General features: G+C 30.0%; 11 protein-coding genes across 11 annotated transcripts; 6 read left to right on the forward strand and 5 right to left on the reverse strand.

Annotated features, from left to right (window-relative positions):
* Positions 1-79: 79 nt before the first annotated feature.
* Positions 80-620, reverse strand: BX663DRAFT_523967 (uncharacterized protein; the record flags this gene model as incomplete). The annotated part of the gene is made up of 1 exon (XM_051529580.1): positions 80-620. A coding segment is annotated over exon 1 (440 nt), but the record flags the coding sequence as incomplete, so codon positions are not given.
* Positions 621-3,036: 2,416 nt separating this feature from the next.
* Positions 3,037-5,661, forward strand: BX663DRAFT_442623 (WD40-repeat-containing domain protein; the record flags this gene model as incomplete). The annotated part of the gene is made up of 9 exons (XM_051523521.1): positions 3,037-3,179; positions 3,237-3,336; positions 3,591-3,891; positions 4,083-4,122; positions 4,195-4,277; positions 4,419-4,542; positions 4,719-4,899; positions 4,963-5,486; positions 5,544-5,661. The coding sequence occupies 9 exons, from the start codon at positions 3,037-3,039 to the stop codon at positions 5,659-5,661; spliced, it is 1,614 nt and encodes a 537-aa protein (XP_051378730.1).
* Positions 5,662-5,798: 137 nt separating this feature from the next.
* On the reverse strand, positions 5,799-7,090 carry BX663DRAFT_523971 (Alpha/Beta hydrolase protein). Its single transcript, XM_051529581.1, has 3 exons — positions 6,864-7,090; positions 6,691-6,778; positions 5,799-6,610 (listed from the first exon to the last, which is right to left on the reverse strand). Exons 1-3 carry the CDS (start codon positions 6,992-6,994, stop codon positions 5,858-5,860), a joined length of 972 nt encoding a protein of 323 aa, XP_051378731.1. The 5' UTR covers positions 6,995-7,090; the 3' UTR covers positions 5,799-5,857.
* Positions 7,009-8,010, reverse strand: BX663DRAFT_523972 (uncharacterized protein). The gene is made up of 2 exons (XM_051529582.1): positions 7,443-8,010; positions 7,009-7,380 (listed from the first exon to the last, which is right to left on the reverse strand). Exons 1-2 carry the CDS (start codon positions 7,971-7,973, stop codon positions 7,174-7,176), a joined length of 738 nt encoding a protein of 245 aa, XP_051378732.1. The 5' UTR covers positions 7,974-8,010; the 3' UTR covers positions 7,009-7,173.
* Positions 8,011-8,147: 137 nt separating this feature from the next.
* On the forward strand, positions 8,148-9,860 carry BX663DRAFT_523975 (C2H2 type zinc-finger-domain-containing protein). The gene is made up of 4 exons (XM_051529583.1): positions 8,148-8,365; positions 8,437-8,516; positions 8,613-9,271; positions 9,329-9,860. Exons 1-4 carry the CDS (start codon positions 8,217-8,219, stop codon positions 9,557-9,559), a joined length of 1,119 nt encoding a protein of 372 aa, XP_051378733.1. The 5' UTR covers positions 8,148-8,216; the 3' UTR covers positions 9,560-9,860.
* A 968-nt stretch (positions 9,861-10,828) lies between these two features.
* BX663DRAFT_523977 (uncharacterized protein) lies at positions 10,829-13,081 on the forward strand. Its single transcript, XM_051529584.1, has 9 exons — positions 10,829-10,972; positions 11,033-11,072; positions 11,158-11,333; positions 11,392-11,619; positions 11,700-11,902; positions 11,955-12,128; positions 12,185-12,498; positions 12,570-12,681; positions 12,738-13,081. The coding sequence occupies exons 1-9, from the start codon at positions 10,970-10,972 to the stop codon at positions 13,030-13,032; spliced, it is 1,545 nt and encodes a 514-aa protein (XP_051378734.1). The 5' UTR covers positions 10,829-10,969; the 3' UTR covers positions 13,033-13,081.
* BX663DRAFT_523983 (Imidazoleglycerol-phosphate dehydratase-domain-containing protein) lies at positions 13,064-14,036 on the reverse strand. The gene is made up of 3 exons (XM_051529585.1): positions 13,817-14,036; positions 13,569-13,754; positions 13,064-13,486 (listed from the first exon to the last, which is right to left on the reverse strand). The coding sequence occupies exons 1-3, from the start codon at positions 13,943-13,945 to the stop codon at positions 13,205-13,207; spliced, it is 597 nt and encodes a 198-aa protein (XP_051378735.1). The 5' UTR covers positions 13,946-14,036; the 3' UTR covers positions 13,064-13,204.
* A 1,086-nt stretch (positions 14,037-15,122) lies between these two features.
* BX663DRAFT_523985 (uncharacterized protein) lies at positions 15,123-16,649 on the forward strand. Its single transcript, XM_051529586.1, has 3 exons — positions 15,123-15,599; positions 15,685-15,761; positions 15,832-16,649. Exons 1-3 carry the CDS (start codon positions 15,499-15,501, stop codon positions 16,521-16,523), a joined length of 870 nt encoding a protein of 289 aa, XP_051378736.1. The 5' UTR covers positions 15,123-15,498; the 3' UTR covers positions 16,524-16,649.
* An 876-nt stretch (positions 16,650-17,525) lies between these two features.
* On the reverse strand, positions 17,526-18,500 carry BX663DRAFT_523989 (phosphoribosyltransferase-like protein). The gene is made up of 2 exons (XM_051529587.1): positions 18,304-18,500; positions 17,526-18,226 (listed from the first exon to the last, which is right to left on the reverse strand). The coding sequence occupies exons 1-2, from the start codon at positions 18,324-18,326 to the stop codon at positions 17,632-17,634; spliced, it is 618 nt and encodes a 205-aa protein (XP_051378737.1). The 5' UTR covers positions 18,327-18,500; the 3' UTR covers positions 17,526-17,631.
* A 1,678-nt stretch (positions 18,501-20,178) lies between these two features.
* Positions 20,179-21,333, forward strand: BX663DRAFT_523993 (chromatin associated protein KTI12). The gene is made up of 2 exons (XM_051529588.1): positions 20,179-20,608; positions 20,726-21,333. The coding sequence occupies exons 1-2, from the start codon at positions 20,208-20,210 to the stop codon at positions 21,168-21,170; spliced, it is 846 nt and encodes a 281-aa protein (XP_051378738.1). The 5' UTR covers positions 20,179-20,207; the 3' UTR covers positions 21,171-21,333.
* BX663DRAFT_523994 (thioredoxin peroxidase 1) lies at positions 21,334-22,145 on the forward strand. Its single transcript, XM_051529589.1, has 3 exons — positions 21,334-21,351; positions 21,420-21,647; positions 21,709-22,145. Exons 1-3 carry the CDS (start codon positions 21,348-21,350, stop codon positions 22,068-22,070), a joined length of 594 nt encoding a protein of 197 aa, XP_051378739.1. The 5' UTR covers positions 21,334-21,347; the 3' UTR covers positions 22,071-22,145.
* Positions 22,146-23,844: the final 1,699 nt, after the last annotated feature.

The raw sequence follows: 23,844 nt of genomic DNA on the forward strand, positions 1-23,844 counted from the left end.
AATTGTTTCTCTTCTAATAATCACTATGTTCAAATGGATTGGGTTATTTGATTTACTGGTATAAAGTTTTTTTTTTTTTTTTTTTTTTTTTTTTTTTTTTTTGTTGCTGCTAGCAGTAATACTATTTGTTATTATTCAAGCTTTGTTTCTCGCTTAACAGCCGTTGATTTATTACTAAAATGAGCTTGTCTTAAATTAGCAATATCCTTTTTAAGAACGTTTTCTATGCCTTGTAGTAGAAGATGCTCCATAATTTTTGCATTAGATGTGCCAAGATGCATGAGATCAATAATCATCTTTTTTGTTTCTTCAGTCAGTTTTCGATGTTGTGCATAGGCTCTTATGTCAGTAGCCATTTCGTGATTATGATCGTCAACAATCTTATATATGATCCAACGACCACCTAGTGGTTTAGCCCTTATCTGGAAAGGACATTGAATTTTTTGACTTAATTTTTTACGAGTTTGTTTCTTTTGCACTTGTCCCGATTGCTGCTGCTGCTGTTGTGGTTGAACTTCTATTCCATTTTCTATAATTGTAGCAATTTCTCCATTTTGCACACTATTTGCAGACATCCTCTCTGTTGTTGTTGTTGTTGCTGGTGCTGGTGCTGGTGCTGGTGGTGGTGGTGACGATAGAGGCTTTTCAACTGTTTTACTTTTTGTTTCACGATACTTTCCAGAATGCTTACAAACTAAAACAAGCTGTCTTGCCCCACTACGTAAAGTAGATACTGCAAACCTGTTTTGTCTTGCATAACGAATGGCTGCTTGGCGAATGGCATCAATGCTGTCAAATTGTTGGTTAATCTTTATTACATCCTCCTGTGGTTCAATTTTCATCAAATTATTTTGATGCTCAATTTGATCTCCATGTTCTATTAATTGAGAAAGGGCGTATGATAAATGTGTGTGCTCCTCTAATTGTGTATCTGCCATTACTGATCAGGAAAAATATATGTATATGTAATAGAGTAAAATAAAAGAGGAATATTAATTAAAAAAAAAAAAAAAAGAGCTACACACACGAAAAAATTAATAGAAAGTGACGTCAAAGTCGTAGTTTTAAATAGACGATACTAAATAGAATGTTTTTTTCTTTAAGCTCAAGTTAGTACTTAAATCAAAACTTCTTGGATTGATAGGGACAAAGATAAAAAGAAGAAAGAAATGTAATAATAATAATAATAATACTCTTATAGAGAGATGAAAGAGAAGCTGTTAATTAAGGATTTTTTTTTACTTGGGTTATCGCAGTAATGATGGCAAATTATGCTTTGAAGTATTTCTAGTTTAAAATTAGATAATTTCCTGTTATTTTCTGATAAATCAAAAGTAGGTTTAAATAATGATGATATACAGCAGTATTAAAGAAATTAAAAGTTAAACGAAGAAAAGAGGCTGTTAATTCTAAGAAAAAAATTATAGTCACTACATTTCTATATCTTATCTAGAAAATCTAATTCTTGTTACAAACAAGGAAGATACGGAAAAGTTCAATATTAAGGTCGTTATGTTACTCTTTATTTACTTTGAAATTGGATCTTTTTTTCCTTTATTCTATTTTATTACATCCTACTTAAGCATCCTTTTTTTTTTAAATATACTTTATTCCAAATTGTAAACGAAAGCAGCTTTGTGCATTGAAAGGCAAATTATATTTAAATCAACTATAATAATTATTTTAGCTGGATATTTTGTATGATGATATAAAAGATTTGATATATGAAGATGAAATAACAGTTAATAGCAGTAAAGGCAGAGAGCAGTTTAAATACAATTCTCAATGCAATTACTTATGCTGTATCATCTGTTTTGAATTCAATAAATGTATAAACTAGACAGAATATTCCTCAATAGATAAATTGATAATAGTAGTACTTACATATTACTTTTATTTCGTTTAGAGCTGTTGAACTGGAAGATAAATGTATTTCATAATAATGTATACTTACTAATTTAGCCAGATCAGTATAAATCTAGTTTGTCAAGGAAAATACAACTATTACAGCTCTCTACAACCGTAGTACAGTCTCCTTTCATATTTCAGGCAATGATCAAAAGCTCTTTTCTTTTTTTTGGTATTATATCAGTATATACTATAGTTTTATAATGTTTCTTAAAAAAAAATCATTCTAGCAGTTCAGCTTATAATTGATCTATGTGTTTGTTACAGATACATTCCATTTTGTTTCACACCAACTAAATAATGCACTTCCAGAGCCGCCACTGATAGAATTGATGACTTACAAAAAAAATGTGCATAAAAGAAATTATCATAAATATTACTTATATGATGGAATAATATTTTGTTTGAATCTATTAAAGTTGAACAGCTACTATAAAAGGGAACTATAATTGTTTATATCTTATAATTGACATAAGCCAAAGATAGTTTGATAGGTTATTGATCTCTAAACAGTCTTCATAATTTAACTGTAATTTGTGAATTCAATATATGGATATAAAAAGTTAGTTATTCATTTTTTTTTCATTACCAGGGGCATTCAACTTATATTCATAGAGTGTAAATAAGTATTGAGAAACTGACGCCATTGATCAGTCTTTAAGAGTAACAAGTAGCACGTTTTTTTTTTTATTATCAAAACTTGTACTTATAACTTCTCCTATCACTGAAGATTGAAATTCAATAGTTACAGAGCATAGTTAGATCTAGACTTAATATAAGAAAGACTTACTGAGATCAATTTATTGCTGAAGTACTTGAAGTTTAATTACTCCCAAAAATCAACTAAATAAAATACGGCAGGTTTGCCTATATTTGAATGATAAAACAATTTACCTAAGAAAGGGATTCAAATCATCTGAATTTAAACCGAAAATAATGTGTTAGTTATTGGCCAGTTGTCTAAATTTGAAGTAATACTTTTTTTTTTTTTTTTCTTCCCTCTTTCTCTTCTTATTCTTATTTAATAAACAAACCAAATTATAAACATAAATATACATATATTATTGTATAAATATGTCGATACCTTCTCATCAAGAGGAATCGTCAGTTAAAAATATAAATAGGCACATGACATCAACTGCAAATGTAAATCAAATTCTTCAAAATTACTTTTATAAAAAAGGATACACTCCAGGAGAACTCGCGTTTATACAACAACAAGATACACTATCTGAGCATAATATCCTTTCATTAAAACAGCTTAATAAAAAGTTCTTAGATTCAACATCTCTAAATACAGATATATCTTCATTACCAGAATACATTAGACTAATAAATCAAGATCCAGAAGAGAACGATCTTGACACTTTGTTACATGGCTATGAAAACTTAAGAGAATGGATATTTAATGCGCTTGATTTATATAGGGTACAAAACAAATTATAAATCTAACATTAATCTTTATTTTATTTTTTTTATACTTGATTGATTTTTAATGTTCTTCAACATTAGAGTGATCTAATGTTAGTACTTTATCCTATGTTTGTTCACACATTTCTTGATTTCATCTCAATAGGACTAGTTAACTATGGTATATTTTATACTCTTCATTATAACATTAATATAATTCTAAACTTTATATTATTTTAGGGCTTGATTTCTTTCAAAAATATAAATATGAGCACATTGAAAAACACGGTAAAGAGATTGAATCACTAGAAATGATCAAAACAACAGATGATGTCGAAAATAATACGACAGCTATTCTATACCTTAACAACAAGTATCACATTCATATGGCATCTATTCCGTTTGAATTGTTTTTTCACTATATCCAAGAGAATAGATTTATGAGACTAATAAGAATTGTCAATCAACATTTTCATATACATCTTGCTACTAGCAAATCGTCACCGGCATCTGCAGGCGGATCATCGGGAAAAAAAGAAGGAATTGTAATCAATGAGCATAACCAACAAATGGGTTCGATAACAACGGCGCATTTGCAAATAGATGATAAGGTAGCGAGATATAGGAATGAAAACATTACAGTAGTGTATATTATATATCATATTATATTATATCAATATTTATTTATTTGGTATATATCTAGAACGATGACACTGACACTATGCATACAATAAAAAAAGAAGAAAAAGAACAAAGTTTAATAGATCATCAAATGGATATTGATCAAACAGCTACAGTTTCTTTGTAAGGGATTAATAATAATGATCATGTTTATTCGAATTTTTAAATATCCTATTTTTATTTTTATTTTTTTAGTCGTGGAGCAGATATTCAAGCAGAATTAGATTCGCTAAGTGATTTAAGAAAACGAGTGTCATTGGGGAGCGCAGCATTGCCTAGTGTTTGTATTTATACATTTTATAACACGCATGATATGTAAGGAAAAGAACAAAAAAAAAAAAAGTATTACAAGTAGTATTTTGGAATATTATGTCTAAGCAAACATATTATTTATAGGTTAAATTGTATAACTATATCAGAAGATACAACCTTAATAGCCTGTGGTTTCTCTGAATCATTTATTAAGATATGGAGTTTGAAAGGAAAGAAGCTGCAGAGTAAAAAAGAAAGAGAAGCAGATGAACCGGGAACAAAGTATAAAAAGTTAATAGGACATTCAGGACCTGTGTATGGTGTAAGCTTTAGTCATGATAACCAATATCTTATTTCGTGTTCAGAGGATCAAACTGGTAAGCTACATAAAGATACATACATATAAACTTATTCATTTTCATATGTATGTATGTATGCATGCATGTATGTATAGTTCGATTATGGAGTTTAGATACATTTACAAATCTTGTGTGTTATAAAAGCCATAACTATCCTATTTGGGATGTAGATTTTGGACCTTATGGGTTTTATTTTGCAACAGCATCTCATGATAAAACTGCAAGATTATGGAGTTGTGATCATATTGATCCTTTACGTATATTTGCTGGTCATCTTTCTGATGTGAATGTAAAGTTCAAATATGAATAATATAGAAAAGTAAATTAATAGCTGCCTATTTTTTTTTTTTAGACTGTGAGATTTCACCCAAATTCAAAATATGTGGTAACAGGATCCAGTGATAAGACAGCACGATTGTGGGATGTACAAAGAGGCACATGTGTGCGTGTTTTTACAGGACATACAGGATCAATACATTCTGTAGCTATATCACCTAATGGCCGATTAATGGCATCCGGTGGAGAGGATCAAAGTATTCTATTATGGGATTTAGGCACAGGCAAAAAACTAAAAGCAATGACAGGTCATACTGGGTTTATTTATTCTTTAAGTTTTAGTTCAGATAGTACAGTCTTGGTATCTGGAAGTGGGGATGGAACTGTACGTGTCTGGGATGTAAATAAAGATACACCTTATCAAAATACTTATTATTCTGAAGAATCGAATTCAAAAAAGCGTACTAAATACGATAAATCAAATGGAAAGCAACAGCAACAAAAGGATAGTAAAAAAGAAGCCGAGAAAATAAAATTAGCAAATAACAATGATTCAAGCGATAATAATAATAATAAACGAAAGAAAAATGGATTAGAAAGGTAATGTTTAAAATTTATCTATACAAAACATCTATTTAACACATTTATCCTATTTAGTAATGATCATTTGTCTGTATTTCCAACTAAAAACACACCCATTTATACTGTACAATTTACACAGCGTAACCTATGTCTTGCTGCTGGTGCTATGATTTCATCTTCATTAGACTTGTAAAATAAAATGGAAAAAAAAATATATACATACATACATACATACATACGTATATACATACATACATATATATATATATATGTATATATATTACATATTTAACATATAATAAACATAAGTTATTCTCCATTAGGAATCAGTATTTTTTAAAACAAAAAAAGTATTTGTTTTATTGATATATATAATGAAAAATAATTGTTTACAGTTTGTTGGCAGAATCAATTCGTGAAAGGAAGTTTTTCAAATATTGATTACATTCAGAGGGCTTCTCCCATAAGATCCAATGACCAGATCCAGCAACAAAATTGATTTCAACACCAGGTATGTAGTTAGGCATATTTTGAGCCATGGAAGGAGGTAAGGCCTTATCGAGCTCAGCAACAACCATCATGGAGGGCTTTCTGATGATAGGATCCAAATCCTTACATTGAACAAAGTTATTATGTGTTTGCTTATACCAGTTTAATCCACCACGTGCGCCACGTTTCTTATACCATTCGACATAGTAATCCATGACCTTTTCAGAGACATGTTGGCTGCGAGGAACATCTTCTCGACCTTCAGCCAAAGAATGTGTTTCAGGATCAATCAAACGTTCGTTACCCATCTCATCAATGGTACGGAAAATACGATGGAAAAACTTGGCGACATTATTGTTAATATCCTTTTCAGCCTCTGGTGTACAGAGATAGAGTTGGTATTTAAAATTAGGTAAAACTTGAACAATTTGTTCAAGTGTCACTTCTTGTTTAGCAGGTGGGACGTAAGGTGTACAGAAGCTAGCTAATGCCTTTACTCGATTAGGATAGAACTGGCCAAAACGCCATGTAACCATTCCTCCCCAATCATGACCAATAACAGTAACAGTAGGAATTTCAAGATGATCCAAAAGATCAACCAAATCCTTGGAAACTGTAGCAAAACCATATTTAGCAGGATCTTCAGGTGCATCCTAAAATAATAAATAGTTAATTACAATCTGTGAAATATTTGTGTTAATAATAATAATAAAAAGAAACAAAGTAAGTTTACAGTTTCCCCAAAGCCACGTAAAGAAGGTACAATAACACGGTATCCAAGTTCTACAAGGAAAGGGATTTGTTCTCTCCAGCCAAGCCAACTTTACAAGGAATAGTTAATTATATAAAAAAAAAAATAAATAAATAAATAAAATAAAAAAAAATAAAGTAGTTTAAATAACTTACAGGTCAGGCCAACCATGAATAAGTAATAAAGCTTTATCAGAAGTAGAGTTCTCATCAATATAATGCATACGAATGCCATTTACTTGAACATATTGATGATTGAATGTAGAAGGATCGTTTTTATCTAACATTTTACTTGATTGAATATTATGAAAAAAAAAAAGCAAATTTTTATTTCGGTGATAATAATCGCATAAATAGTGCTAAAGCGTAATCTCCGCTTACAGGTAAATACTAAATTTAGTAATGATGCTTACTTAATATAAGTTTTGAGAAGACTAAGGTAAAACAATTAAATGGTTTAGCCTTCTCACCAAAATTTATAAGCAGAAAATTTATTCCAAAGAGACCCTTTTTGCTCAGTTTTTGTCTCTTCTTCTTTGTGACCATTAGGATATCTTATTTGTCTAGTAGTTTCAGTTATACCATTTGATTTTTTGGTTATAATAGTTTCTTCAGTGCCATCTGGCTTATAAATAGTCCTTGTTGAGGTAGAACTGTATGACCAGTTACTCTCCTGTATCAAATAATTCTTTAGTTTAATTCAAGATTATGTAATTTATATTTGTATAACTTTACTTTATCATTTTCATTGCTGTTGCTGAATGATGATGGCAGTCGGCTAAATAAGGTGGAAGGTGTTTGAAAAAGGAGGTCAAATATAGTATTTACACGATTTGTATTGACATCCTCCTCATTTGAGGATAACTGACGTATTCTTTTTATTGGTAGCATATCATCCTTTAATAGGACTGTCTGTTCATCTTTTGATATTTCCTCTGTTCTATTTTGTTTTGACTTATTTGCTAAACGTTTAAAATCACTTCCTCCATACATATCGTTATTATTATTCACTTTTTCGAATAAAATAGTATCAAGATTTTGACCGTCTAAAACTGTTGTTGTAGTAGTTGTTGTTGTTGTTGTTTCATCATTGCCAAATGCCCCAGAAAATATGTCACCCATAATGTTATTATTTGGCCCCATGAATTGTTTAAACATCATGGAAAAGGCCCCTTGCATCATTGAGTTCATTGCATTTTCAATAGCTTCAATTTCAGAATTAAATTGGTCATCTGTACTGTTATTATAAGGTGGTTGTCTTGACATTTTCGAAATATAAATTATATTTTGCGTAGCTTTTTTTTTATTATTATTTATTGACAAGTTCAAAGATTACGCTTAAAAGCTTGGTAAACTTTTGGGACCCAGCATAAGTGACTGCTTTCTCATTCTGCATAAGATGGATTTGTCAGAAATTAGCTTTTTTATTTATTTATTTTATTTTTTTTTCTTTACTCTCATCCATATTCTTTATAATTCCTTTGATATAAATATAAGAAACAAGGAAACATGTCAACTATCTTAACTGAATTTAATCCTTCTTTCAAGACTCATCAGTCAAATCCCAACAATGGAAATAAAACTACCATGTTTACATGTCTTGCTTGTCAAGTAGCTTTTCCTACCTCTGAAAGACAAAGGAACCATTATCGCACTGAGTAAGTAATAAGCAAAGCAGCAGAGTCGAATAAATATTACAAAATAGCTAATTTTTGTTTTTATTACTTAGTTGGCATAAATATAATTTAAAACGTAAAGTTGCCAATTTATTGCCTGTTACTGCGGAACAATTTAATCAAAAAGTTCTATGTAAGTTTATTCTTTTTTTTTTTTTTTTTTTTTTTTTTTTTTTTTTTTGAACGTATTGAATAATGGCGCAGCTATTTAACATTAAATATTGAATAGCACAACAAGCACAAAATAGAGAAGAATTAGAAAAACAAGGTCTTGTATATGAATGTCAACTTTGCAAAAAATCTTATTTCTCTGAAAATGCTTTTAATAATCACATTCAATCAAGGAAGCATATTGAATTACAACAAAAGGCAATAAATGATGAAGACACTGAAATGGCTTTTAATAAAATGGATGAAAACCCCGTTACTAACGAACAAAGGAGAAGAACAACAAGAGTTGTAAATCCCCTCTTAGATTGTCTATTTTGCTGTGAGGAATATTCTGATTTCGATACCAATCTTAGTCATATGTTAAAATCGCATGGCTTTTTTTTACCTGATATAGAATACTTGAAAGATAAGGAAGGACTCATTCAATATCTTTCGAACAAGATAAATAAGGATTATTTGTGTCTGTATTGTAATGGTCGAGGTAAAGAATGGCAATCAGCAGCTGCAGTTCGAGCTCATATGTTAGATCGCGGGCATTGTAAAATGGCTTATGATGAAAGTGAAGATCCAGAAGAATTATTAAAGTACTATCACTTTGATTTTACTGAAGTAAATCCAATGGATATTGATAAAGATCATGAACTTGCCTTAGAAAACGGTCTTAAGCTCGGTCACCGTAAATTTCTTAAATATTATAAGAGAAGCCATAATAGAAAGGTATGTCGATTAGAATTAAATTTTAGTTCTAGTAATAATAATAATAAATGAATATAGATACAAGGTCATCCATCTGAAGAAGAACAACAAACTGCTGTTGATAAACCCGAAAGTCTTCGTAGAAAAGAAAGACGCCATCTAACTATTACAGATGGTAAAGAGCAAGATATTAAAAGAACAGCAAACGGTATTAAAGAAGCTACTGTCCGTAATGAATTTTTCAAGCAGCTCTCTGTTAAGCAAAATAATAACCAAACACTGCGTGCTCGTATTCAAAATCCCAAATAATTGGTTATTTATATTAAAATTCTCGTTTTAAACTAGTTGAATACTTTCCTAGACTAAATAAAACTAAAATCAGTAGAACTTCATTGTTCTAATCCGCACAGTTAAAGAAGAAGGAAAAAAAGAAAATATCTTGTATCATCACATCTTTAGACTAAAAGTAATCATTCATTCGATATTTTCAGTAAGAAGTTATCTTTTCTAATAAGCCTTATATATTTAATTGTTGATCTTTAATAGTCATCCTTTTTTTTTTAATAAAGAGTTTAATCTATACAGACTTAAACAAGTCCTAGGAACAGCCTAATATAATTTAATTTGTGATATAAACTTATTCATATTAAGAATGTTAATTGTATGTTATTTTTACTTGAATCAAAATATTAAAATAAAGCCTGCTTGACCCGTAAATATCTTTTTTTTTTCCCCTCCCCTTCTCTAAACAATATAGAAGATATATCATAAATTTTAATTGTCAGTTTAATGAAGATACATTCGATTTTCGATTTATGGATAAAGTCAAAAAAGATGTTCTATGTAAAATTATAATTTTTAGTCAAAGGATTTTGAATTGAAAGGAAAAGGAGGAGGATGCAAATAGAAAGATCTACCTTTTCTTGAAGCTAAGACGAAAAAGGTGTCTTCACAGTTGTATAACATCTTTGAATATCAAATAAGAAAATAGGCATTATCCTCTTACTGAACGCTTACAGTAGTTTGAGAAAGAAAAAAATTGTAGACTTCAAAGAATGAGAGCGGCATAACTAAGATTGAACACGGATACTCTACTAGTAAATGCTATATAAAGTCTTGATATATTATTTTAATACAAGTTACCCTATTTAATTTTTTACAATTCTAGCAAAGCTAAATATCATTTTTATTTATACTACTAATGTCTACTCATGATTACTAAGGAATAGTAAATGTGTCGATAATAGGTACAACCAAATATATTTAACAAAAAAAAAAAAATAGTATAAAAGCCCTGATGATGATTTATTGATTATTATTACATCTAGTAAATAATAATCAACAAAATTTACAGAAAAGAAGGAGACAGTATCTCATGTAGTCTTTACTAATAAAGCTCTTAAAAGAGACATGATGAGGCTGAAAGGTATCCTAATCTAAAATCTACTAACAGCTCCTTGTCTCTATTTTATCTAATTTTACTCTGTATATGATTAAATTTATAAAAATATAAAAAAAAAAATCATTTGAGGAAAGAATTTGCTCCAAGTGACTTTAAATGAGAGAGCGAATAAAAATAGCTTATCAAACTTAACCAACAGCAGCAATTATAATTAATTCAATTCAATTCAATTTCGCGTCGCTATCTCAACTATTCTCTCTTCAGTAAAAAATAAAAATAAAAAAATAAAACAAAAATAATTATAATTATAGAATAAAATGGTACATTAATAGATGAAAGAAATAAATAAAAAATTAACCAAGTTATTATTAAAAAAAAAGGTTGTATTAGCTGCTGCCGTCGTTACTAAAAGTGGGAAAGGTAGATGATACATCAATTGTAAACAATACAAAATAAAAAAAAAAAAAAAAAGGTACAAATGTGAACTCATCTCTCTTTTTCATAGCTGTTATTTCTCGACAATTCCATGAGATGCAACGTTCTCGTATTGAAGGACTTTTGGCTTCTTTTCCAAAGTTGACAAGTACGGGTCAGCAACATACTACTGTGGAGACTGAACATGTTCGTTTTGTTTACCAGCCTTTAGATGACTTGTTTATGGTTTTAATCACAAACCGTCAGGTAAACAATAATAATAACAATAAGAAAAATATTGAAAATTTCATTTATTCTCTATTAGTCCAATATTTTACAAGATATTGAATCCCTTCATTTGTTTGCTCGTGTTGTCACTGACATTTGTCGTTCTTGTGATGAAACACATATTCTTCGTAATGCTTTTGAGCTATTATGCGCTTTTGATGAAATTATTTCAGTTGGCTATAGAGAAAATGTTAACTTATCTCAAGTTAAAAGTTCTATTGAAATGGAAAGTCATGAAGAAAGAATTCAAGAAATTATTGCCAAGGTAAGAGGATGCATATACATGGATAGAGTAGGGTGAAAAAAAGAAAAGTAACTCATTGTATTTCTTTTTTTTTTCCTCAGAATAAAGAACAAGAAGCTAAGGAAGAACTTAAGAGAAGAGCTAAGCAATTTGAGATGCAAAGAAAAGAAGCTCAAAAGCGTGGTCAAGGATTCATGCAGGGCAACTTTAATTCTAGCAGTAATATGAGCGGTTACATGGGAGGAGGATACTCTCCTTCTACAGAATCTGTACCCTCTATGAGAGAATCTCCTTCATCTTACAGGTAATAATAATATAAAATATGTATAAATTTTACTAATTTGTATTATATATAGTCGTTCTTCTTCAAATGTACCTAGCTCAGCTTCTAAGGCTAAAGGTATGCAATTAGGTCGTAAGCCTAAAGCTGCCGATTTATTTGAAGCTATTAAGCCTGACGTTGAAGAACCTCTTTTGAATTCATCACTTTCTTACAACAACCAAAGCTCTACTAGACAGCATCATGAAAGGTAAGCAATCAATAATTTATTGATAAAATAATCAAAATATTTATTGTGTCATTTAGTGTTCATGTTGATATTGAAGAACGTATAACACTTATTGCTAACAAAGATGGTGGTCTAGAACAGATGGACGTAAAAGGTATTTTGACATTAAAGATTTCTGATTCTTCAGCTGCACGTATCAGTCTTGGTTTGAAGACAAGCGATGATGCTTCTATTCAATTCAAGACACATCCTAATGTAGACAAGAATGCTTGGAAGGAAAGACATGTTGTTCAAATGAGAGATTTATCTCGACCATTCCCTACAAATCAAAGTTTGGAAGTTGTAAAATGGAAATTATCTACTCGTGATGAAACTATGGTGCCTTTAACAGGTAAAAAAAAAGGGGGGAGAAATCGTTTTATATATATAAATATTTATTATTATTATTTTTTTTTTATTTAGTTACATGCTGGCCATCACCAGCCGGAAATGGTACTTGCGATGTTAATGTGGAATATGAATTAGAAAATGATGAGTTAGAATTACGTGATGTTATTATTTATATTCCTTTACCGTAAGTAAAAATATGTTAAACAGCATATGTATTCTGACTTTTTTTTTTGTACATAGTACTGAACCAACAGCAGAAGTGACACAAGTAGATGGAAGTTATTTTGTTGATCGATCTAGAAAAGTTCTTGAATGGCAACTTCCTGTAATCAACAACTCAAATAAATCTGGTTTATTAGAATGCAATATCCCTGGTGATGATGTTAATAGTTTCTTCCCAGTTTCAGTATCCTTTGTGAGCGATAAACTAGTTTGTGGTGTTGATGTATTAACTATTACTAATACTGAAACTCATTCAGATGCTTCCTTTTCAAAGGAAGTATTATTGGCTACTGATGATTATGTTATTGGCTAATCAATCTATCCCTTTTTTTTTGGAAAAAAAAAAAAAAGAAAAAGAAAAAAAAAGAAGAAAAAAATGGGAAATTCTTTAATAAAAAAAAATATCTAATGCTTTATTATACAATAAAAAGAACATCTTTGGAAAATGAATATAAATACAAACAAAAAGAAATTATAATAATTAATTACAAAACACCCTTTGTTGAAGGAACATCGTTTGTGCCTGTTCTAGTAATAGCTTCACGAAGAGCAACAGCCAAAGATTTGAAAGCTGCTTCAGACTTATGATGATCATTTTTACCCTTTAAAACATCAACATGGAGTGTAATACCAGCAGCAAAAGCAAAGGATTCCATGACGTGAGGAATCATTTCAGTAGATAATTGACCAATCATTTCACGTTTTAACTCCAAGTTAATATCAGCATGAGGACGACCCGAGATATCTACAACAGCTCTAGCAAGTGCCTACGTAAGAAAAAGCAGGGGGGAAAAGGAGGAGGAGAAATTAACATGACATGATAATGATAAACAACTTTTATATAACTACCTCATCTAAGGGGCAAAATGCAGAACCAAAACGTTTAATGCCTCGAGGGGTACCAAGGGCTTGTTTGAAAGCCATACCAAGGGCAATGCCACAATCTTCAGCCGAATGATGATCATCAATCCAAAGATCGCCCTTACAACTAATATCTAATGACCAGCCACCATGCTTAGCAAGAGCATGAAGCATCTATACAAAGTGAATAAAATAAAGTTAGATTATTGGTTTTACTTTTTATGGCATATATTTACATGATCAAGAAAACCAATACCAGTGTTGACATTGATCTTTTGATCAAATTTATCATCAAGATTAATAGAAACTTTAATATCTGTTTCATTCGTTTTTCTTTCTAAAGTGGCTTGACGAGGAGCATCCATTTTTAGTTGTGTTTTCTTTTTTTTTCTGCTAATATAAGAAAATAAATAAATAAATAAAAATGAATTAATAAGTTCAAAAAATCAAAAATATTTATAATCGTTACAGAGCCAATTAAATTTTCTTTCTAGCAGCAGGTTTTACCTCTTGTTTGAGGTACTATGAACTGATACTTCAATAAGGTTGTTACATTTCAACCTCAGCTAAAAAATATACGGCTATTACAAATATAAATATAACCAATCAAAAAAAAATATACATGTATATATATCCACTTAGTTACTAACAAATAAACTGTGTTGTAATATGTGAATATTAAAATGTTGCTTTCAATATAAAAATATTTTTTAATATTGATAAGTTGACAGCATCTTTAACTTTTAAGAAAATATATTCGCGTCATTGGATTGGCTTGTTTAACGCTTGCTTTTTTTTTTTTTAGAGTGTAATAAATTAAATTTAAAAAAACGTAAATATAGTTAGAATAAAAAGGTCTAGTTTAATTGGTTTACTCCCTTTAAATGCAACAAGATAGTAACATGGTATAAAGTTAATATTCATCTATTTTGAGAAATGGGATGGTTTAATAAAACTACCTTACGCGTTTAATATAGTTTCCTAAAATGTTAATAGGCTAATTTGATGAAACCTTTGGATTACTGCACTCAAGTTTTATTCCTTGTAATCTCTGGATTAATTTTCTAAACAATCATTTTATAAAATTAGCTTGTAGAGTTAAAACTACCGTACTTTAGTTTCATGCTGCTTATTACTTGAAATTAATAAAATATTCTAAACTATCAATTTACTAATAGAAAAAATAAAATCAAAATAAAAATTCTCAATATACCAAACTACTAGACTGCCTACAACAAGGTATTGTTTTAGCATGCATAATAACTTTTAATTATCTTTTTTTTTTTTTTTTGAAATACTAATCTATAAATATCGGGGCATAGAATAGATTAGTAGAAAATAGCAGTAGATAGTAGCATAAATTTTGTATCCGCATTTTTTTTGTGAGACAATAGAAGATCAGATAAATAATTCAGAGAAAAAAATGCGAAATTAAGTATTGACTATGATCAGTAAGTTTGATCTCCTTGGATATCTCACTTTTTTATTTTTAAAGCGATTGTTTGTATAAGTGCCTTCTCTTTTTTTTTAACATTTTAGCTAATAAAATCTACTCTATAATATCATTTCAGATACAAAAGTATTACATAAAGGAGACATTATTAACAGCGCTTAATAGGTGTCTTATTATTGATAGATTTGATTTGATAAACCCCCTCCTCCCCCCCCTCCCTATTTTCCAAAGAAAAATAACCCTATTTGAATTTTTTATTTCTAGCCTCAATTTTAAAAAAGCGCTCATGTGTAGTTAACAATTTTAAATGACTAAAAATTTATTATGCTTTCTTAGTATTTTTTCACACGTATTACACAAAAAAAAGGTGACTGGTTGGATTTGATTTTTGCTTACTATATAGAATTAAACTAAAGTTTGTCTTCTTTTATTTCTTCCTCTCCATATTCTTTATTATTAATTATAATGTCTGCTACTGATCGTTTGAATACCATTAAAGGACATTTATCTGGTAATTTCCCTAAAGGTCTATTAGCTGGTGAAGTTGCTATTATTACTGGCTCTGGGTAAATAATAAAAAAAAAGAGAGAGAGAGAAAAGAAGCCTTTTATGATATATTAATTATGTGTATTTTTTTTCTTGGATTATTAGTCAGGGTATTGGCAAGAGCTGTGCTGAGGTTTTTGCTCGTGAAGGTGCCCTTGTTGTAGTTACTGATATTGATGCTGGTAAATAGTAAAAAAACTTGAATGCATTATTAAAAGCGGTGTGTACTAAACCTTAAAAAAAAATGAATAGCCAAGTCTAATCAAGTTGCTTCTGATATTAATGCTGCTGGTCTCAAAGCCATCTCCATTCCTGGTGATATCCTTGATCCCACTTTTCCTGAACGTTTAATTGAAGAAACTGTTAAGACTTATGGCAAGATCAATCATATCGTTAACAATGCTGGTTTTACCTTTGATGGTATGATTCATAAAATCACTGACAAACAATGGGACTTGATGCTTGCTGTCCATAACACAGCCCCTTTCAAGATCATTCGTGCTGCTGCTAAATACCTTCGAAAGAAGGATGGTGAGAATAAAACCATTGTTAATATCTCTTCTACCTCAGGTCTTCACGGTAATGTTGGTCAAGTCAACTATGCTACAGCTAAAGCTGGTATCGTTGGTTTAACCAAAACAATTGCAAAGGAATGGGGTATGTTTGGCGTTCGTTGTAATACTGTTGCCTTTGGCTGGGTTGATACACGTTTAACACGTGCCAAGGAAGCTGGTGCTTCTATAGAGGTGGAGGGCCAAAAAGTGACTCTTGGTATTCCTACTGGCCACAAGGGCGCTGGCACTATTAATCCTTATGCTGATATTCCTTTAGGTCGTTCTGGCAACACTGAAGAAGTTGCTCTTTCTGTCATGAGTCTCTGTACCCCATTAACAAGCTATATTACCGGTCATACCCTTGAAGTCACTGGTGGTCGTGGTATCTAAATTGCACTATAAAAGTAATATTATCATTTGTGAAAGAATATATTTGTTTATCATTTGTATATTATGAATAAAGTTTTAGAAGAAAAAAGAAAACATGTTTTTTTTTTCCAGCTTCTCTATTTTTAATCTTCATATTCCTTTTTACAATTTAGTGATGTTTTATAATCGCTATACTAGTTAAGGATATACTATTTTAAAATGCAATTCCATTGTTTCCCTTTAACTACTATGTCATTTGAGCATTTATAGTGTTTAGTAATGTGAAAAGAAAAGAATGACAATGAGCACTACTAATTTCCGCTTTTAATGGATCAACATTCTTTTTTTAAGAAAAAAAAAACTTTTTCGTAAATCAAAGACTGTATAGAAAAAAGGGAATTGGATTAAAAGAAAAAAATGAGAATGAGAGGAAAAGACAAGACTGATGATGTTGAAGTAAATGCTAAAGTCGGTATTCGTAGTGAGCATTTCTTAAAGTTTTTGAGCAGTATCATAGATATTCTAGATCAGTGTAACATAAGGGGAGGGGGGTAATATCTCATTATGGATGGCAACGCTACTATTCATAACGTTTCTGAAGTTTGAAAAAGCTTGATTAACTTATAAGAATATAAAGCCATATACTTGCCACATTACCTTCTTACCATTTTTTTGAATTTTAATACATTGCCCTGGTCAAAAGTTGAGAAAGACTGTCTTACTACAGATGATGGTCTTTGTAAAATAATTATTGCAGAAACTAGAACAGTTCTAGGTGAAGAATTGCAAAAAACTGGATACGCATCATTCTTATCCTTTTTTTTTTTTTTTATCTCTAACAAATGCTTGACTTTTGACTCAATGTTTAATCATGTAGGTCTAGAAATATATTTGTTTACAAAATATAAAGAGAAGCTCAGATCAATAATCTAAATATATCAATTAAACCGTCACTTTTTTATGACAATTGTGTCAGTTCTAATTTTATTTTATGCTAATCTATAAATTTTTTTTTTTTTTTTGCCTCAAAAACTTTGAAGAGTATGTACATTAAGAAGTCTATAAATACAGAAAAAAAAAAAAGAGGAGAGAGGGAAGAAAGACAGAAGAAAAAAAAATTGATAATCAGTTATTGGTGGTTGTTAGCTAACTCAGTATGAGTCTCAATATCATGGGCATCCCAAGGATAAACCAACCATTGATCAGGCATCTCAACAGCAGCAAAATAATTCTTTTTAATTTCCTCAGGTAAATCACGCTTCTTGGGCTTGAGCTTGTTATGAAGAACAAAGATGCCCAAGACAGTGTTTGATTCACCGGGCTTCATACCTTTACGAATTTCTTCAGCTTCAATATCCTTTTGGAGTTCTTCGACAGCAAATGCTAAAGTAGTACGAGTATCATCGACTTCATCAACAATCAAGATACGGCGGCCCAAGAGAGAAATCTCAGAATGAGAAGCACCAAAATTAAGCCATTGAGTCTTTTGGACTTGGGTACCGGGCTTTTCTTCGCCATTAGCATTGGCTAACTCTTCATAAAGAGAGAGGCCAATAGCTTGAATGGGGATATTACCTCGGCTTGTCTTCTTGAGAAAGGTACGAAGGATACGAGCAGGGATGAAACCACCACCGCCAATAGCAATCATAAGATCGGGTTTGAAGTCTTCATTGATATGAAAACGATCTACAGACTCACGGATAGATTCATGGATTTGATTGTAACTAATAAGATTTTGTATTATTTAGTACCTTTTTTTTTCCTTTAACGAGTGTAAACAAGGTAGTATTTATTTATTTACCTGATATGCAATTTATTAGACATGCTTTCTATCTCTTCTTTTGATATTTACAATAAGGGCGTTGAAAATAAATAAAAAATATATTTATGTACAAACAAACCAATTTTTTCTCGAATTCAACAATTTTTCAGAATTAAATATGTCAGATTTTGTAAGAAAACTAGTCACATACTATCAAAGCCACCAGTTCACTTCAACCTTCCTCAATGTACATCAAGATGTAATAAAATAAAATATCTGCTTTAAAGGAAAGAGTCAAAATTGAAATGGATACTGCTAAAGATGAATACAGTTGCAGCCAATGGCAAAACTCATACCTAATTTTGAATTCACTTAGGAAATAGTATGTTAGTAACAATTCATGTTTATGAATATATTAACAAAAAAAAACTTATTTAAAACAACATGTAAAAGATATAAAGCTATTGAAACTTAAGATAGTTATGAAAATGAGAGGGATTAAAGATGTTATAGAGAATGCATAAGCCATTTCGTTCTAAATTGATTTGGTACTCAATAGTAATCAATCCTCATTGAATGAATGGGAATTTTTTAGTCCCTACCTACAAACAATTTTTATTGATTACATTTCACCCTCCTATATGCCACCCGCTCCATGAGCCACTCTCTATTTTCCTTTTGCGAATTTATAAAAATAAAGGGTATATGGTAATGTAATAGAGAAGTATCCCTTTTCTCTATATTTTCAAGAACAAATCATGTATCAACCAATTCAATTATTTTATTTTATTTATTTTTTTTTTTGTGAGGAAGATACTGGTAATAATCAAGGAAAGAGAAGCATTATTTGTTTGTATAGAACCAACACAAGCATCCAAGGAGTAGGGTATACCATGTTTTGAGACTTATCTTCGTTAGTGTTATTTCCATTTCCAAGGTTGAATTTAAGGAAGTCATTGGAATTGGAAAAGAAGCAATCAAATACTATTATAACCTTATTTATTTAATATTAGTTATACTACTTTAAAGATAATAGAAGGCATGGTAATCGTACTTGATATTTTGAATTACTTAGAAGATGCAAGAGGTATAGCTTAAAATGTAAACTGCACAGTAATAGGTTGTACCTTTACTTTTATTTTATTTATTTATCTTGTTTGTTTGCTCTAAAACTCTAGCATCCTAACCTAACTTGACATATCTTGATTCTGTATTCACAGCAATTTAATACAAGATCAGATAACTACAAAATCACTTGCTTCGAATTATGATTCTCTCATATATTCAAAAGTACTTTTCTTTTAGCACAGATCTTAGAAGAAAGAAAAGGAAAAAAAAAACACCAAAAAGAATCTCAATTCTGCATCTCGAGGGAGAAATCCGTTATCAAGTACAAAGCATGCTAAGCAGATCTTTTAGTATATCTCTTGATGACATTCTCCAAGTACACTTCTAAAGGCAACAATAAAGCAAAGATGATGGTAGTGGTGGTAATGATGTTAGCGATATTATGAGGCGTTTTAGTAAGCACTCTCATAATGTCAAGAGTGCAAAATTTACTTGAAAGCTTCTGAAAAGCATATGTTAACTAACTCTGCAAACTGTTTGTTCAAGACCACAAATTGTTGTAAAATCAAAGAGCGTTGAAAGGGCTTTAATGACTATCAAATATGCGAGAAAAAAAAATATATAAAAATATAAATATTGATAATAACGTCAACAAATAAGATGATAAATTTCAATTAATGTGGTGATTACCTACCACTGAAACAAAGATTGTCCTCTTGTAAACAACTTCCTTTATAATGCTATATCTTAATATATAAGCAGTAGTGGCTTAGACTTATAATTTTAGTTTCTTGCTTGTGTTTTTTTGTTTTTTTTTTTTTGTTTTTTTTGTATTAAAAAAAATATACTGTCTTATTAGTCATTTTATATAGAACATGCCACTCATTATACTTACAGGATACCCATCGAGTGGAAAAACTAAAAGGGTCAATGAGATTAAAGAATATTTCGTAAAACGAATTGAAGAAGAAAAGAAATCGCTTCGTATTCATGTTATAAATGATGAAAGTCTTCATGTCACCAAAGATGCGTATAAAGATGTTAGAGAAGAGAAGAAAGCTAGATCTGCCTTATTATCAGCAGTGGAAAGATTATTGTCAAAAGATGACATTGTTATTGCAGATGGATTAAATTATATTAAAGGCTTTCGATACCAATTATATTGTATAGCAAGAGCTATTGGTACACCACACTGTGTTGTGTATACAGGTACACCTATAGATATTGCTAAAGAATGGAACAAGAATAGAGGATCAGAAGGATATGATGAGATATTGTAAGTAATAACTTACATATATATGTATGTATACACACACATATATATATATATAGTGTGTGTGTGTGTGCATACGAGAAAGAAAAATGTAGTTTATGCATTAATATATTGTTATAGGTTGGATGAGCTTGTTTCAAGATATGAAGAACCCGATGAACGTAATAGATGGGATTCACCTTTATTTACAATAATTTATGACGATACTGAGATCCCATTGGATAAAATGTGGGATTCAGTGATATTAAGAAAAGCGTTACCTCCTAATAAATCCACTGTATCAAAACCAGTATCGTCCACAAATTATGTATATGAACTAGATAAGGCAACATTAGAGATTATCAACGCCTTTGTTGAAAGACAAAAGGAATTTGGTCCTGGTGGTATGCCTATGACAGTGCCTCGCTCAGAGACAAAAGTCATAAACCCATCCCGTACAGTGACTCTGTCAGAACTTCGAAGATTGCGAAAACAATTTGTTACATACAATAAGATGAATACCACACTAGATATTGATCGTTTAGGTGATGTCTTTGTAAATTATCTTAATTCTAATTTAGAATAATAAATCTCTTTTTCTATTTGCTTATATCAACAGAAACAATGCTTAATAATAACAAATGATAATAAATAACGTCACTGTTTTTTTTTTTTCTTTCTTTCTCGGGAATAAAATTGCACATATCTATATCCTTTTTGCTACTATTTTGTTTTGCTCTTTTACATTAAGAAATAAATAAAAATGGGTAAAAATTATATATCACAGAATAAGATGATGAAACTAATTATTATGTATTTTTTATAAAAAAAAAAGTTGCACAAGTACAAAAACCAGCACCAAACTTTTGTGCACCCGGCGTCATCGATGGTGAACTTGTAGATAAAATTTCACTCTCTGACTATAAAGGAAAATACGTTGTATTACTTTGGTATCCAATGGATTTTTCTTTCGTTTGCCCAACAGAAATTATTGCATTTAATGATGCTCTTGATGAGTTTCGTTCTTTGGATTGTGAGGTGATTGCAGCCTCTTGTGATTCTGGTAAATACAATAATGGTGTAAACTAGAAGTGAATGTTGACTTTTTTTACATCATTATTTAGAATGGGTTCATTTTGCTTGGATCAATACAGATCGTAAACAAGGTGGACTTGGACCAGAAACACAACTACCAATAATTTCTGATAAAACAAGACGAATAGCCAAAGATTACGGTGTTTATATTGAAGAAATGGGTATTTCATTACGTGGATTGTTTATTATTGATAGAAATGGTATTATTCGTCAAATTACTATCAATGATTTACCTGTAGGACGATCTGTGACAGAAACAATTCGTTTAGTTGAGGCCTTCCAATTCACTGATAAGTATGGTGAAGTATGTCCAGTCAATTGGCAAAAAGGAAGTAAGGCGATCATACCTGATAAAGAAAAAGCAAAGGCCTATTTTGCTGATGATGATTAAAATAAAATAATAAAAATAATAAAAAAAAAAAGAAAAAAAGAGAGAGGTGAGAAAGGAGAGGAATAGAGAGAAGGGCACACTATTGACAAAGATATGTTAAGGAATTCCCTGATTTTTTACAGCATTTTTCTTCATTTTGTTTTAGAAATAAAATATATTCTAACTCTTGCATTTGAAAATTGATCATAAAGCAATTATTATTGCTTTTACTATTGCATTCAGTAAAGTATTAACGATAATAATTTAAACTAGTAGGATAAATAATTCAGGAACAATATGAATGGTAATTATAATTTCAATAATCATGTATATACAGTATTTTTCGAAGTTATTCGCGCACTTTATAAAAATAATATCGCGTACTTGCCAAAATAAATTCCAAGCACTTGTCCAGAAAAAAAAAAAAAAAATCGAGCACTAACCGAATAAAAATTGATGCATTGACAAATCTTTATTTGAACAGTCTTCAGTGTCAAGATCTGAAGACTGTTCAAATAAAGTTCAGAAAATACTGTAATAGAACATATTTTTAATATAATTTTTATAAGCAATCAATTATATTAAAAATATGTACACCTTCATCATCACTAAGATTGTTGTTGTGTATAACAAATGAGTCAAAGGCTATTCAAATGACTGTTGCTGGTCTGGTAGGAATGATATTTTTCATTAGTATTGAAGTCAGAGTGATCAATGTTTTGAACTGTCCAACCTAAGTTAAAATAATTCATAGCTTTTTTTGTAAGCTTGTCATATAAAATTCAAAGTGAGTGATTAAGCTAATATTCATATATAAGGCTAATATGAATACAAATCAATCATAGTTGACACTGAAGTAAGTACCCAGTTTATAGATACTATAATCCAGTTATCAAATCATATATAAGTGTGATTGTCAATAGATATAAACTAGCTTAATATACACTGTGAACGAATTAAGAAGAGATTATTAATAATTAAAGGAGCATATTTGTATCTATAGTCATAAATAGATAAACCAGCACCTAGATATGAATAGTTTAATTATATACTAATAAAAGAAATTACTTCATACATGGTATTTAAGCAGATAAACCATTTACAAGACAATTATAGATTATATATATATATATAAAAAGAACGACATTAACAAATACCTCTAAGAAAGAAATTTAGTAAAATATTTCTTTTTTTTTCAGATTACATATATACCCGAAGGCTTGATCTGTAACTGCAGATACAAGGTTGATATCTCAAAGCGTACATGTATATAGGATCATATTAATTTAAGCTCGTATCCAAAAGCGTTAATTTGTATAAAGTATAGTAAAGCTTGTGTGTTCTTTTGAGTGTTTGGTCAATTATTAATCCTTATAAAAGATATTTTATATTTCGTATTTAACCTATGACAACATAATCGACAAAACTAATATGACCTTGGTGTTGCTCTTGATAAATAATGTTGAGACTTTATATTATTCTCCTTTTATTAAAGTACTTGTATTGAGTTAAAGAAGAAGATATAAATAATAAGAATATTCGCTGCTACTGTTAATAATTCAATTATCTCTTTTTATATCCTGAATGTGTTTTATTCTACCCTTTTTTTTTTCATTATCTTCCTCATTGCAATTTCAATTTTTAATTGATAATTAAGCAAAAATATTCAATAAATAAGCACGATATTAAACATAAAATATGTATGTATGGAACTTTTATATTACTCTTGCTGCTTATATTGAGACAAAGATATAAGCAATAGTAATATTGCTATATAAAATTATATACATGTCGT

This window comes from Cokeromyces recurvatus, assembly GCF_025118155.1.
Source record: "Cokeromyces recurvatus strain NRRL 2243 chromosome Unknown BX663scaffold_37, whole genome shotgun sequence".
NCBI classification, from domain to species: domain Eukaryota; kingdom Fungi; phylum Mucoromycota; class Mucoromycetes; order Mucorales; family Mucoraceae; genus Cokeromyces; species Cokeromyces recurvatus.